This window comes from Phocoena phocoena, chromosome 19 (assembly GCF_963924675.1).
Source record: "Phocoena phocoena chromosome 19, mPhoPho1.1, whole genome shotgun sequence".
In the NCBI taxonomy this organism is placed as follows: Eukaryota; Metazoa; Chordata; class Mammalia; order Artiodactyla; family Phocoenidae; genus Phocoena; species Phocoena phocoena.
In genome coordinates this window covers 42,857,874-42,873,124 of record NC_089237.1, presented here as the reverse complement: position 1 = coordinate 42,873,124, position 15,251 = coordinate 42,857,874, and the positions used below count along the sequence as shown (strand labels likewise).

General features: G+C 37.2%; 2 protein-coding genes across 3 annotated transcripts in view; one reads left to right on the top strand and one right to left on the bottom strand.

Annotated features, from left to right (window-relative positions):
* The window catches only part of NF1 (neurofibromin 1), a 250,014-nt gene that overhangs the window by 196,589 nt on the left and 38,174 nt on the right, over positions 1–15,251 (top strand). For both annotated transcript variants that reach the window (XM_065897305.1, XM_065897304.1), the window contains 3 exons: positions 7,964–8,396; positions 8,983–9,323; positions 11,716–11,918. In XM_065897305.1, the coding sequence (XP_065753377.1) occupies positions 7,964–8,396; positions 8,983–9,323; positions 11,716–11,918 (977 nt within the window). The remainder of the gene's footprint in view (positions 1–7,963; positions 8,397–8,982; positions 9,324–11,715; positions 11,919–15,251) is intronic.
* On the bottom strand, positions 1,272–5,236 carry EVI2A (ecotropic viral integration site 2A). Its single transcript, XM_065897568.1, has 2 exons — positions 5,059–5,236; positions 1,272–2,625 (listed from the first exon to the last, which is right to left on the bottom strand). The coding sequence occupies exon 2, from the start codon at positions 2,602–2,604 to the stop codon at positions 1,906–1,908; it is 699 nt and encodes a 232-aa protein (XP_065753640.1). The 5' UTR covers positions 2,605–2,625; positions 5,059–5,236; the 3' UTR covers positions 1,272–1,905.

The following is a 15,251-nucleotide window of genomic DNA, read 5'->3' as shown; positions in this document are numbered from 1 at the left end:
TGAATAGGAAAGTAGTTGTCTAGTTAATTTCTTCTTTTTAAAAAGACACTAATTTGTTTCAGTTTACTGACAAGTATTTATATATGACACTTGATTCAAGGACTGCTTTGTGTTGTCACTGTTTCTTCTAGTACACAATCTCAGATTTTTTATTTGCCCAGAATGGGAGCTCTGCCCAGCCAGTGTCCTTTCAAGTCTGATCCTTTTTACCCCTCAAAAGATAACCTGATGTACCACAATCGGCATGAGTATTCTCTTGCTTTCCTTTTTCCTTTGTTGATGTTTACCTTTTTCTGAAATGATGTGGTTATGATTTGTTATTTAGGAAATGGATTTTTTATAAATTGGTAATAAATTGATAATAAAATTGATGCTTTTTTTCCCCCCTCTCATTTTAAGAGGTAACCTTTAAAAAAATGTAACCTAGATCTTTGGAGCTGTGGAAATTTTAAGAATTGAATTTGATGACCAAGAGCAGTGACCTAGGGAATTATGCAAAAATTATCGATGCCTGGAGCTCAAGCTCACCCCATTCTAATTAAATCAGAAGGAAGGGGTGTGACTTGGGCACTGGTGAGCTAAACTCTTCAGATGATTCTGATTTGCAGTCGGGATGAGAATCACTAACCTAGAAGGGAGGGTAAGATGGTGGTAATACTTGGAAAAAATATATAAAATCTTTTCTTAAATGTCTAGCATATTGCCCAAAATAAATGCTCAGTAAGGGATGAGATTTTTTAAATGTGGTCTGATCTTTAATTAAGTATGCCCTGTGTCAGTTTCAATGGACATTTGGAAAGTCTCTCAGAACAATTTTTGTAATATATTGAATTGTTGAGGGAAGTCTTGACCTAAATGTAAGTCATTATTTTACTTGAACCCAGTTTCTTTAAAGGTTAAAGAATTACCTGAAGTATCCTGTTTTCCAAATTAGAATAAACACACACACACACACACACACACACACACACACACACACGTCTTTCCTTTGCTTATGTCATATTGGATAATACATAAAATTGGTCATTTATTAGTCCACTTGGCATTCTCAAAGTCCAAAATATAATCAGCCTTTGGATATTTGCTATAAATAATCCAATAAGCAATATTTATGGAGTAGAGTTATGTTACACTTAAACAGTAAGATATGCTTTACATTTACACTCAGCCTTCTGTTGTGGCTATAAATCTCATCTGTTTCAGTTGTGCTCTATTTATTATTGATCTTGACAGTGTATTCTCTAAAATAATAAAGTGAATGAGAATGTACGTAGTCACTTTTATTATAACAAGTCTTAATTTATTATACAAAATTTAAAGTTTTAATTAAATATTTAGAGTAGAAAACCACTTTCTTATGTGTGCCGTATATAAAGATGAAAACATCTAGCATAACATTAGCTGTGTTGATAGATGAGCTGGTATGGATTCTGTCACATTCAGCAAAGAAAGTACCACGTAACTATACAGTTCAACTCTACGCATTAAGAACGTGACTTCTGTTAGATGTTAAAGCATATACTTGCCTCTAACAACACACTAAAACTCTTCAAATTTAATAACATTCGGACAAAGATCATTTAACTACTCTTGCTGAACAGGAAATATTTAATTGTCCCTTTCTACCTGTATTAGTCAGCTCCTTCAGCTTGTCTTTAAAACCTTCCTCAGATGCTTGGTGGTTTTATTTTTGCTCTTTAAAATAGTGTCAGACACAGTTTAAGTAATCAAGTAAGCAGGCATACTTCTCCCCTTCTCACCTGCTTGATTCTAAATCACACAGCCTGCCATGTTAAATTTTAGACCATCAGAACAACACCTTGGCATTAAATATCAAACTGACTTCATTTTTACTCCAGAAACGTTCTCATTGCTACTTTGCATTTTTCTTCACTAAAGCATCTGTTAGTTGGTGAGTTTTTCAGTTCCTTCTTCATCTTTTCTTTCCCTTGTAGCTGTGAGCACTCCGGTAGATTGCATCATTAGGTTAGGCCCTGTGAGCTGTTTTGCTCTTTTCCAAGTGTCTGATTCAGCAGGCCATAGACCACTGCTTGCCAGAAAATCGCCATTGCTTCTAGGCTGACGCTTGCCTACTTGTTTTGATCGTCTGAGAGATGAGACTTTGTTTGCCAGAACCACAGTTGATAGAAATAAAATTGTACAGATAAGAAAAAGCACCACAATTATAATTAAGCAAACTAGCATAGCCATTTTGTTGTTGTTTTCCTCGCAGACACCTTTTTTGAAAATTTCGCTGTGACTTTTGCTTGTGTCTTCAACGCTATGTACTGCTGGAGAACTGCTCCTGACAACGGAAGATATATAAAGCTCCAGTTCAGATTTAGGAGTTAAAGATGCCATGTGAGATGATGTTGCTATTTCAGGCATTTTTGTAGAAATAACTTTTTTATCTACTTCAGGAGTTGTAGGGTTTGTGTTAATGTTGTCATTTTGGCTTCTGCCCATCTTATTTTGAATATCTGGATCCAAGACAGTAGTATTATTAGCCCACAGATGGGTATAGTTTGCTTTTGTTCCAGGAGACAAAGAAAAAACTGTTGTCATCAGAAAGGCAAGATGCAGGTAATGTCCTGTGTGTTCCATGTCCGTGAGTATACTGGTAATCTGTTGGGATAGCAATAAAATTTGTTAACTTGTGAAAGAATAACGGTTCCTCGTTTTGGTAATTGTAGTTAAAAGATAGACAGCTGATAATGTTATAAATTAGCCGTAAGCTCATGCCTAACATTTGCTATCCTGTTTGAATTCCTTGTGAACTGATTTTTTTTTTCTGTTAGGCTACATATAAAGAAACAATTTAATTTCTATTAATTGCTTAAATGCTAAAAGGTAGCATTACAGATATCTACTAATCATTGTAAACTGAATGCCGTGGTTTTATAGTTTTCTCCCTCTTAAGCATGCTAGACTTCAGCTTTGAGTCAGATACTTCGGCTTTTACTTTTTTGATTCCTCTTTTTTTTCCTGACCATTTAAGGAAACTCCTTGTAGAAACTCCCCATCCTCTAACAAATGAGTCACCAATCTTTATAGTAAAGGAATAATGGGACATTTTGCTTCACGTATGAAAAGAAAATGCAAATGGCTTTGTGGTGATGGGAGGGGCGGCAGTTCAGGAACGGGGAAGTGTGGTAGCAACCAAAAGAAAACGGACTTCAAGTAGGAATTCAAGATGTTCTTTTTTCTTCTTGAGTGTTTATCTTGAAGCTTAGAATAAAGCTGGTACTTAGAAATATATTCCTAGTAGTTGTGAAAGCAGTTTTATGGTGGTGGGTCTCCCTTCACCTCTACATCCCCCGACTTATTGTGGCTTTCTGAAAGCAAAGGCATGCGACTTTTCTCATCCTAAACATTCGGCATTAACAGAGAAAAAGAGGCAAGTTTCTTTTGAATAATCTCAAAAGTTCAACTTCATTATTATTTATGCTTAGAATTTTTCTGGGAATATTTTGACATAATTTTTAAAAATAAATTATAAAATATTTAATAGAAATAAAGACAACATCAAGATCAAGGGGATTTTGACTCAGTTGGGAAGTCAAGGCAGATCATGAGTCTCAACCTGTAAAGGAAAAAGTGGAATTTCAGTTTTGGCTCTGAGCTCTCTGGAAGCCAGTCCACAAAGGGGACAAAGTCTGATCCTGATTTTCATTATTCACTGTAAGATTGAAGATTTAAATACAACTAGCATATCTGTTCCAGGTACTGGTAAACAAGCAGGAAAGATTTATTACCATTATTGAGCTATCTCTCAGAATAGTATTCCAGTCTGAGCCACTTTTGTAAGAGTGTTTTATTGTTAGCATTTATATGAATAGGGAAGTAGAAGCAAAAACTACATTATTCTCCTGAGATGTACTAAACAAAATTGCCGTTTAAGAACTTTATTTTATATAAGTTCTTCTCAAAAAATGTACATGGGAGTTTGTTGTTTTTTTTTTAATGCAAATTTATTCCATAGGTCTAAAAGGGACCTAAGATTTCTAACCCACACTCAGGTGACACAGCTACTGCTGCTACTCATGCTTCTTCTTCTTCTTTTTTAATTGAAGTATAGTTGACTTAAGAATAACAAATGTGATATATTGTTATACAAACAAAATTAGCATATAGTAAACAATGCTAACTGGAAACTAACCTCTGAAGTAATATTTTCTATTGATAATAGGGAGGGAAAGAAACCTTTCATATGTGTTCTAGAAGTAAGATTACTTTTTGGATTATGATCTTTAATAGACAGTTAAAGATACTGTGCACTGACTTCTATCTAGTAGTGTCCAGCTTCAATTTTTAAGTTGAATGACATAAATCTTTGGCTACTTTATGATTCTTCCACAAAGAGAAATACTTTAAATTGGGTTCGCAAGTAATTTCCATCCTTTTAAACTAGACTGGACTTCTGCATTAGATGCTAAAATGATTTAAAGCGGGTTATTATTATTCTTGTCACGTTAGTTCATTAACAATGTGATATGCATCCTAGTATTCGTACACATCTTAACAGTGCTCACCACGGGATAGATAATAGGCCCGCTGTTGATTGTCTTCAGCCAGATGTACTGTCATCTCCAAATAAACAAACTGTTAACAAAATGAGACTTTCTCTTACCCTTACAAATGCCTAAGAATAGAGAGCTGTCTCTACATCCCAGATTTATGCAGTGGAGGCCAGGTTGTTATCAAAAGTTTTCTTTATCTCTGGTCATTTTCAATAAAATTTATAATGCCTAAGCATTAGTAATGAGAAATTTATTTTTTAAACTTATTTTAATAACAAATAAAACTGTGCAATTCACTCTGGAGTCTAAGCTCAGATCCTTCTTAATCCTAATTTAAAGCTCTATGTTGATGGTAAATCTTTCCATTTCTTACTGAAATTTTACTTAATAGGAGAGAAAAAAAGAGCATACGTTTTCCATTACTAAATCTACTTTGTTAGTAAGATACTTAAGTACTGCTTGAAAGCACTTCCTCAAACACTAATCTGTATGAAGTTATAAGTGAAAAGGCATAAGAAAAGCCATATATATGACCTACCTTACAAAATGCTTGGTCAAAATCTTATTATAACCTGATTTTAATAAGCCACTTCTTTTCTTGTCTTGAAGCACAGCTTCCAAGTAATTTAAGGCAGAATAGACTTGAAGAATCTGAGCCTAAAAGTAAATCTGCAGTTAAAAAGGATATGTACAGCTAGCTTTCCACTAACCACAGATGACACATTTCCTTTCCACTGCAACTAAAGCACATGTCACAGGGGAAAAAAAGAAAAAAACTCCAACTTGTCTAGTTGGCCACTGGCATAACAGGAGCCTTTGTAGGACAAGTCCCCGCCTCCAGGGCAGGGAGGGTTTTCTGCTTAATGCCTTTTGACCTTACATTTATTATGTATGCCTGCTGTATGCTCTTGAATGATACGTTAGTATCATTAAAATGAAGAGAGAATAGCATCTTCCCTGAGATTGAGCATTAAAATCATCTCTAAAAATTGTATTTGTATACCACAGACTGATTTGATAACATGAGTTTGGAGACCCGGGGTATTGGTCAGATAATAGAAACAGTAGTGTATATAACCAACATCTCAAAGTGTGGAACTACAACAATAATTTGGAGAGAATATCTGATCACTTAGATTATAAGGGACAGAAGATGCTTTTGTGTGGTTTAGTGTACACACACACACACTCCCCTAGAATGTCCTGTCATCACTTCATATTCAGTCTAAAATGGACTTCATTTTTCCCCCCTAAGTGGCTGCCCCTCATGATCTCTGTTTTTGTTCATGGTAGCAACATTCTTTGTAATGACAGAGCCTTGGTATACAGCAAGTCCTTTTTTTTTTTTTTTTTTTTTTTTTTTTTTTTTTTTTTTTTTTGTGGTACACGGGCCTCTCACTGTTGTGGCCTCTCCCGTTGTGGAGCACAGGCTCCGGACGCGCAGGCTCAGCGGCCATGGCACACAGGCACAGCCGCTCCGTGGCATGTGGGATCTTCCCGGACCGAGGCACGAACCCATGTCCCCTGCATCGGCAGGCGGACTCTCAACCACTGCGCCACCAGGGAAGCCCTACAGCAAGTCCTTTTAATTCAAGTCCTTTCTTTCAGCACTGATCAGACCTTGGATCATGTCGGTCCTTTCTTCATATTTCTGAGTCAGTTTCTTCTTTCACTGTCACTTATTTTCACTGTAACCCTAGTATTTTAGATGCTTATTAAACCATACCTAGACTACTACAACATCTTTTTTTACTAGCCCCGACTCCTTCATATATGTTGTATATATCACTTCCTGTGATCATAACACCCTTCTTTTAAAAAATGTGGTTGAATAACTCCCTAACACCTACAGCAGCAACTCAGAAATGTTTGTGCACATAAATATCAGATGAGAAGTTTGTTTCAAAACAATGAAAATTCCCAGGCTTCACTGCATAAATTCGTATATAGTAGGTCTGGGCTGGGACAGGCAACTGCATTTTTATCAAGCACCACAGTTGATTCTGATGCTGGTACTTCACAGAACATCCTCTGAGAAATGCCAGGCTTCTAGGAGAAAACCTGAGCCCCTTAGTTGAACAGTTCTGGTCCATTCACAATTTAGCTCTTCTGTATTTTTCCATCTTTATCTCTTAAAACTTCTCTACGTGAATCTTCCATTCTAGCTAAACTAGCTGATTCTTACCTCAACACATCTGGTTACCTATTTTTCTCCTTTCCCTCTCTCCATGAGGCCTGCCCATCCCTCTTCTTGTTGAGTTTGAAATTCCTCCTGCCCGCTTCAGCATCTTTTATGTAGTTTTCACTGGTTACCCAGTTTGTGTTGATTTCTCCACTCCTTTGAACTTAACAAAAGTATTTTTCTCTGCAATTTCTTTGACAAGTGATTCCATACTACCTCATATCTTTCCTTTGTTCTTGAAGTATTTTTCTTTTATTTTAAAATCATTTGACTTGTCATAGTTTTGTCTTATTTTCTCCCAGTAAGATTTAAAACTCTTAGGAAAGGATGTTTATCTTAGCCTACTTCGTAGTACCACCTGAGTCATCAAGTATAGAACACTGGTGGTTTTGATTTGAAATTCCCGTACTATAATCTGTGGGCTTTCTGATGGTCCTTATTTTGACTCCTCACGTTGATTAGCATTCTTTTGAGTGTAAGCAACATATGACCTAATACGGCTTAATCAAAAAGTGGAATTTATTGGCTCACACAACTGAGTAGTACAGGGATAAAGGTGATCCCAGGAGAGGGGCTTTATCTAGGACTCAGATGAAATGGCCAGGGCCCCAGTTTCGCTCTTCATTTCTCTGCTCCATTTCTTCAGTTTTTAGACGGGCTCTTCCTTCATATCTCAGGATATAAGCTAACAGCTGCCAGAGCTATATGGTCCCTCATTTATAAACATCAGGAAAGAAAAAGGTCTCGATTCCCAACGGTTTAAGCTGAAGTCTTTGAACTGGGCCTCTTTGGCCCTGGTTGTTCTGCTTTGAGTCATGTGATCGTCGTTGAACCATTCTCTCTGGTCACGGTGGGATAAAGGAGTTGATTATAAGTCATTCGGTTTACTCCAGGACTCCAAGTAGGTCATTCCCACCCAGACTGTTCACCTGGGAACTTGGATGGGCCTAGAAGCAACCAACCAAAGTCCATTGACTTCCTCCTTGCTTGACTATGGTGGGCAGGTTTGTTGTTGTTATTGTTGCTCAAAGTTATTGATCTGGGGATTTGTCTCTTCCATTTTACTTCAGCCTTACTTCTCAGTGTCTTAAGAACAAGTGATCTAAAAAATGGATTCAGACTTTGTGTAATTGTTTAATATTATAGTTAGTTTTCTCTAGAAAACTAGTCAGAATATAAGGGAATAAAATAGATTAGTAGCATCTGTATATCCATTCAGAACTTTGTTAATGATCTGTGTACTTTTTTTCATCTTCCTTAGGTTCAAAACTGGTCAAATCAATGGCGATTTGCTGATATACCACGTCTTACTTACTTTAAAGCCATATTATGCAAAGCCATATGAAATTGTCGTGGACCTTACCCATACTGGGCCTAGCAATCGCTTTAAAACAGACTTTCTCTCCAAGTGGTTTGTTGTTTTTCCTGGCTTTGCTTATGATAATGTCTCTGCAGTCTATATCTATAACTGTAACTCCTGGGTCAGGGAATACACCAAGTATCACGAGCGGCTGCTGACTGGCCTCAAAGGCAGCAAAAGACTCATTTTCATAGACTGTCCTGGGAAACTGGCCGAGCACATTGAGCATGAACAACAGAAACTACCCGCTGCCACCTTGGCTTTAGAAGAGGACCTGAAGGTATTCCACAATGCTCTCAAGCTAGCTCACAAAGACACCAAGGTTTCTATTAAAGTAAGTTTCACTCCCTGTTAGGTAAGTGATTCATTGCCTTTCTTGACTAACCTGACTATATACTGGACTCCCCAGGGTCCCGGTAGTAATGTGTCAAACGTAAAGTCCAGATGGAGGAAAACCAAGCTTTCTGTATCTTCATGGAGGTCCTGCAGAAAACTGGAGAGGTGTACCCTTAATAATATTCCAGGTTGGATTGGAGGCAGGAGAGTGTTGTAGAATGGGCAGTTTGCTGTGTATCCGTCTTACAGTAGGAATATGTGAACAGTGGAAAATTACCTGTTGAGAGTTCTTCTGATTATTACATGCTTTTTGCAGAGTAAGGAAGGTGAACCTTCAAGATAAAACCTGGAATTATCCATAGGATTCTTGACCTTTTAAAAAATAACTTTTCTCTGCTCTTTTCAGTCACTTTTGACAGCATTTATGACAATAATTATTGAACCTATTTGAATACATAATGGTGGTAACTCTTCTTTAAATGGTTAACATGGTATTTTGTTTGCTTGATTTTCGAAACCTCTCAGAATTCTACGTAATGAAATTTAATTCTTTTCCGCTCTACCCTCTTGCTACCATTTTTCAGGTTGGTTCTACTGCTGTTCAAGTAACCTCAGCAGAGCGAACAAAAGTCCTGGGGCAGTCAGTCTTTCTAAATGATATCTATTATGCTTCGGAAATTGAAGAGATCTGCCTAGTGGATGAGAACCAGTTCACCTTAACTATTGCAAACCAGGGCACACCACTGACCTTCATGCACCAAGAGTGTGAAGCCATTGTTCAGTCTATCATTCACATCCGGACACGTTGGGAGCTGTCGCAGCCTGACTCCATCCCCCAGCACACCAAGATTCGCCCGAAAGATGTCCCTGGGACACTGCTCAATATCGCATTACTTAATTTAGGCAGTTCAGACCCTAGTTTACGGTAGGTTTGTAAAAAACTCATTTCAATCTTATTCAAGGTTTGTTGGTTTTAAAATGAGACCAACTAATAAACTTTTAAAGCAGCTTCTACCTTAATACTGTAAATTGGCTGGTATTCTGTATTAGTTAACCAGTATGACCTCATCCAGTTCGCATGAACTGTGGAATTGTGAATAGGGTGATTCACACTAAACCAATGTATGTTCTTTCAACTTGCAGCTGAAACATACAGCATAGCAGTGTTGGTGGGGGTTTTGTTCGTTTGGTTTTTTTTTTTAAAAAAAGTCTTTTTTTTCCCTAAAAGTCTATTTCTAAATTAAGTTTCTCCTTTCCTAAGTTCTCTAAATTTTTCCCATGTTCAAAAGTACATCACTATTAAGTTTCCTCGCAGTCAAATTAGATTATCATTGTTTGAAAAGGAGGGCTTATAACTTTAGCATTTTAACTGAAAAAAAAAAAAGAAAAGAAAAGAAAAGGAGGGCTTTAATGTTCAGTAACTCAGTAACATAGCATAGTTTCCACCTGTGTAACTTTAACAAAATTCTTGAAAGAAAGCTTAAGACAAATACAGATGTCAGATGAGCAGAGTATAATTGGTTCTGGTTAGGCTTAGTAATCAAAACATGAATGAGGAAAGGGCAGGCCAGGGCCTGTGGAGTCAGTAGATTAGGTTTAAATCTCGATCTGCTTCTCTGTATGACTTTGGGCAAGGTACTGAAGTTCTCTGAGCTCTAGTTGCCTCGTTTTTAAAAAAAAGGTAACGTTGCCTTCCTCATAAACCTACAAAAGTTTAATAAATGTGTGGTAGTATAGTATAGCATTTAGCAAATAGTTCGTGCTTAGCAAATATTATTTCCTCCCGACTTGCACCCACCCTTTCCTCTCTCTGCCATCGTCTCTTTGCACCACTTCCCTCTTCTGCTCCTCTCTTTCTCATGTTAAGATAATTTTTTGTTCCAGGTACCTTGGGACTGTCAAGTTTTTACAGATATAAATTCTTAGCTTCAGAAAATCTTCCCTTGGGTATAATATAACCCAGGTTTATAAATGGGCTTTTTAGAATTCCAAATTCTCCCTTCTTTGAGAGGACAAAAAAATCAGCAAGATTTCTTTACCTGGATGGGCCTCATGGGGTTCATGAACTCCCACAAAATATACACAAAACTTCATGTATGCTTAGCTTTCATTATCTCAGAGGAGTCTGTGACACCTACTCCCAGTTTGAGGAATCCCAGTTCTTTGTAGCTGTTGAAATATACAGAGTGAAAGTCACTGTCAAAATAGTATCATTCAGAATTCCTAGGAGTTTGCAAAAGATAAACTTAGAAACAATAATATTAATATTTCCATTTTAGGAAAATGGAACTATAAGTCTGTCTTGAATTTCTAATTCAAAATTCCTTATAGAAGAATGCTAGCAAACTTCCAACAATTATTAGCTTGAATGAGCCTCTATTCTCTCGTGAAATAAAGCGAGCTGTCAGCTGCTGCTTTTTGCTGAAGCATGTTGTCGCAGAGAAAAAGCCTTGAGGCAAACTTATAATTTCAGTGGCTTTTCCCCCCCATATAGTTGTTGCATAAATATATTAGCATGATGAAAGTTCAGAGGTAAGGAAAACCTGAAATTTACTGAGCAAACCATTTCTTTTGTGGATAGGGGAGAAAAATCAATCTAAACATTGAGTTTTTTGAGCTGTTTCCTAAGTTGTTTATTTTTAGACATTTATAAGGGAGCTTTTAGTTCTCATGGAACCTGGATATATATTATGGTTTGGGTTTTGTTTTTTTTTTTAATTTAGTGCTTGTGTATAATAGTAGGAATTCATAAAAGAAAAAAATGGCAGGGGGAGCTTAATTATATTTTAAAAATGTTTGACCTCTAGTTTGTATTATAACTTGTAGGACGCCTAGAAAGAAATTCAGTAGATGCTGATGAAAGATTTGAACAATCTAATTTGATGAGGGCCATCTTATTTCTCATTATCCCAGTTTTAACTGGATCTAGTGGGAGCGGGAGCCACAATTTGCGTTTTGGCCTCACTGAAAATATGATATGCCTTATTCTGACTTTCTTTATATTGATCCATCTTAAGACCATAAAATTCTCATATTTTATATCCCAATGAAATGTCTTTTAGAAAGGCCTTATATTCGCTGTCTCGGGAGCCTCACAGTTCTCTTCTGGTTACGTGAAGATTTCCCTTTTAAAAAAAATCCCTAAATGATAAAGGGGTATTTTGGGTTTACCAGAGAATCACAAAATCTTATCTCTAATTGATCATAAAATTTAAAAATAATTGATATATGCTTGGTAATAGAATCGTAAGTTGTATGTTATGAAAAAATTTTGGAATTATAAGTTTTAAAACAACTTAATTTGTGTTTTCTCCTAGGTCAGCTGCCTATAATCTTCTGTGTGCCTTAACTTGTACCTTTAATTTAAAAATCGAGGGCCAGTTACTAGAGACATCAGGTTTATGTATCCCAGCCAACAACACCCTATTTATTGTCTCTATTAGCAAGACACTGGCAGCCAATGAGCCACACCTCACCTTAGAATTTTTGGAAGAGTGTATTTCTGGATTTAGCAAATCTAGTAAGTAATGATAATTTTCTTTGATACTAACAATGATTCTAAGAAGATTCAGAGACAACCATTTCATTTCAGAATTTGCCAGTGAAATCTTTAGTATAGTTCCACTTCTTTACTTCTGTTTTTTCGTCTGACTGAAGAAACTTCATGGTAGACCACATTGAGAAATCCACCAAAATTCTGGCAATACAAGCAAGGTGGCAAGATTTTGATACCATCTATGTCTCTGGGCAACTTACAAAGCATTTTTCGTACTATTTCAGTTTAATTAACTTTAGTATTTCTCTTCTTAGCAGGTTATTCTCAATGAGTAAAGTATCCACTTCCTTGATTTTAGGGAAGTAGCCATTTCCTCTTTTCTTCAGGTTGACTTTGAACTGTGATTTTATTGTTCATGTACACTTCATGGAGAATGCAGTGGCACAAAATACAGGGTCCAGAGTCAACTCCTGACTTGGCTTTGATAAGTGTCATAAATTGAACATCTACTCTTTATGTCTGTCTGTCTTCAGATCCTATAGTAGTATAAACGTTATTCTTCTCCCAGCTTATTTCCTGATATTTTCTTTTTTTTAATTTATCAATGTCATGAATAATATTTTATAGTTTTTTTTTTAATTATTTATTTATTTATTTTTGGCTACGTTGGGTCTTCGTTGCTGCACGCAGGCTTTCTCTAGTTGCAGCGAGCAGGGACTACTCTTCGTTGCAGTCCATGGGCTTCTCACTGTGGTGGCTTGTCTTGTTACAGAGCACAGGCTCTAGGCACGTGGGCTTCAGTAGTTGTGGCACGCGAGCTAGGTAGTCGTGGCCCACAGGCTCTAGAGTGCAGGCTCAGTAGTTGTGGCACAAGGGCTTAGTTGCTCCGCGGCATGTGGGCTCTTCCCAGACCAGGGCTCGAACACGTGTCTCCTGCATTCAGGCGGATTCTTAACCACTGCGCTACCAGGGAAGTCCCTCCTGACGTTTTCTTCCCTTCCCTTTCTCTCTCCATAATACATAAAACTTTTTTTTATGCATTCAAACACATTTCTTGATTTTTCTGTATTAAGTAACTGAAAGCTTTGAAAATTCCGTGAGGCCAGATCACTATATATTTTTACAGTTAAGAGAGGTAAGAATATAACCCTAAAAAGAAAATGTGTAAGACTGACAAAACAAGAAAAGTTTTATTGAAAAAGCTTTATTGAAACATATTAATATGAAAAAAAAGATTTGAGTGAATGGACACAGGTATTGTGTTCCTGGATGAACAGTTCTTCCCAGATTATTACAATATCAATGTAATTCCTTTAAAATATCTGTGAGATTTGAGGATTAAGAATGAGGTAGAGGGCTTCCCTGGTGGCACAGTGGTTGAGAGTCCGCCTGCCAATGCAGGGGACACAGGTTCGTGCCCCAGTCCAGGAAGATCCCACATGCCGCGGAGCAGCTGGGCCAGTGAGCCATGGCCACTGAGACTGCGCGTCCGGAGCCTGTGCTCCACAACGGGAGAGGCCACAACACTGAGAGGCCTGCATACCGCAAAAAAAAAAAAAAAGAATGGGGTAGAACTTTAAATGATTGTACATTTCACTAGAAAGTACAATAGCTAAGAAAATATTGAAAGGAAAGAAAACTGAGAGGGGCTTGAATTAACAGATATGTTAACAACAGTGCAATAATTTAAACGGGTGTTCAAAAATCAGCAGTCACATCACTTTAAGAGAAACAGATTGATAAAGAAGTATCACAAGCTAATACAGGAAAGAGTAAATCATTTAAGAAATGAGGCTGGGAAATGAATTAAGTTGGGTCTTCATCTTAATGCCAAACCACAAGATGCCAAAATAAGTTCTAACTATCAACATATTTAAGAGTTGAGAGGAAACTTGCACAAGCCTCTTAGATAGCCTCATCCACCAGAGGGCAGACAGCAGAAGCAAGAAGAACTACAGTCCTGCACCCTGTAGAACAAAAACCACATTCACAGAAAGATAGACAAGATGAAAAGGCAGAGGGCTATGTACCAGATGAAGGAACAAAATAAAACCCCAGAGAAACAACTAAATGAAGTGGAGATAGGCAGCCTTCCAGAAAAAGAATTCAGAATAATGATAGTGAAGATGATCCAGGACCTCGGAAAAAGGATGGAGGCAAAGATCGAGCAGATGCAAGAAATGTTTAACAAAGACCTAGAAGAATTAAAGAACAAACAAACAGAGATGAACAATACAATAACTGAAATAAAAAATACACTAGAAGGAATCAATAGCAGAATAACTGAGGCAGAAGAACGGATAAGTGACCTGGAAGACAGAATGGTGGAATTCACTGCTGTGGAACAGAAAAAAGAATGAAAAGAAATGAAGACAGCCTAAGAGACCTCTGGGACAACATTAAACACAACAACATTCGCGTTATAGGGGTCCCAGAAGGAGAAGAGAGAGAGAAAGGACCTGAGAAAATATTTGAAGAGATTATAGTCGAAAACTTCCCTAGCATGGGAAAGGAAATAGCCACCAAGGTTCAGGAAGTGCAGAGAGCCCCATACAGGATAAACCCAAGGAGAAACATGCCGAAACACATAGTAATCAAATTGGCAAAAATTAAAAACAAAGAAAAATTATTGAAAGCAGCAAGGGAAAAACGACAAATAACAAACAAGGGAACTCCCATAAAGTTAACAGCTGATTTCTCAGCAGAAAGTCTACAAGCCACAAAGGAGTGGCATGACATATTTAAAGTGATGAAAGGGAAGAATCTACAACCAAGATTACTCTACATGGCAAGGATCTCATTCAGCTTCAATGGAGAAATCAAAAGCTTTACAGACAAGCAAAAGCTAAGAGAATTCAGCACCACCGAACAACAAATGCTAAAGGAACTTCTCTAAGTGGGAAACATGAGAAGAAAAGGACCTACAAAAACAAACCCAAAACAATTAAGAAAACGGTCATAGGAACATACGTGTCGATAATTACCTTAAACGTGAATGAGTTAAATGCTCCAACCAAAAGACACAGGCTTGCTGAATGGATACAAAAACAAGACCCATATATATGCTGTCTACAAGAGACCCACTTCAGACCTAGGGACACATACAGACTGAAAGTGAGGGGATGGAAAAAGATATTCCATGCAAATGGAAATCAAAAGAAAGCTGGAGTAGCAATACTCGTATCAGACAAAATAGACTTTAAAATGAAGAATGTTACAAGAGACAAGGAAGGACACTACATAATGATCAAGGGATCAATCCAGGAAGAAGATATGGCAGTTATAAATATATATGCACCCAACATAGGAGCACCTCAATACATAAGGCAACTGCCAACAGCTTTTATAAAAGAGGAA

Bases quoted from the DNA above. Each gene is read 5' to 3' on its own strand.
- EVI2A (XM_065897568.1), bottom strand. From the start codon at position 2,604: ATGGAACACACAGGACATTACCTGCATCTTGCCTTTCTGATGACAACA.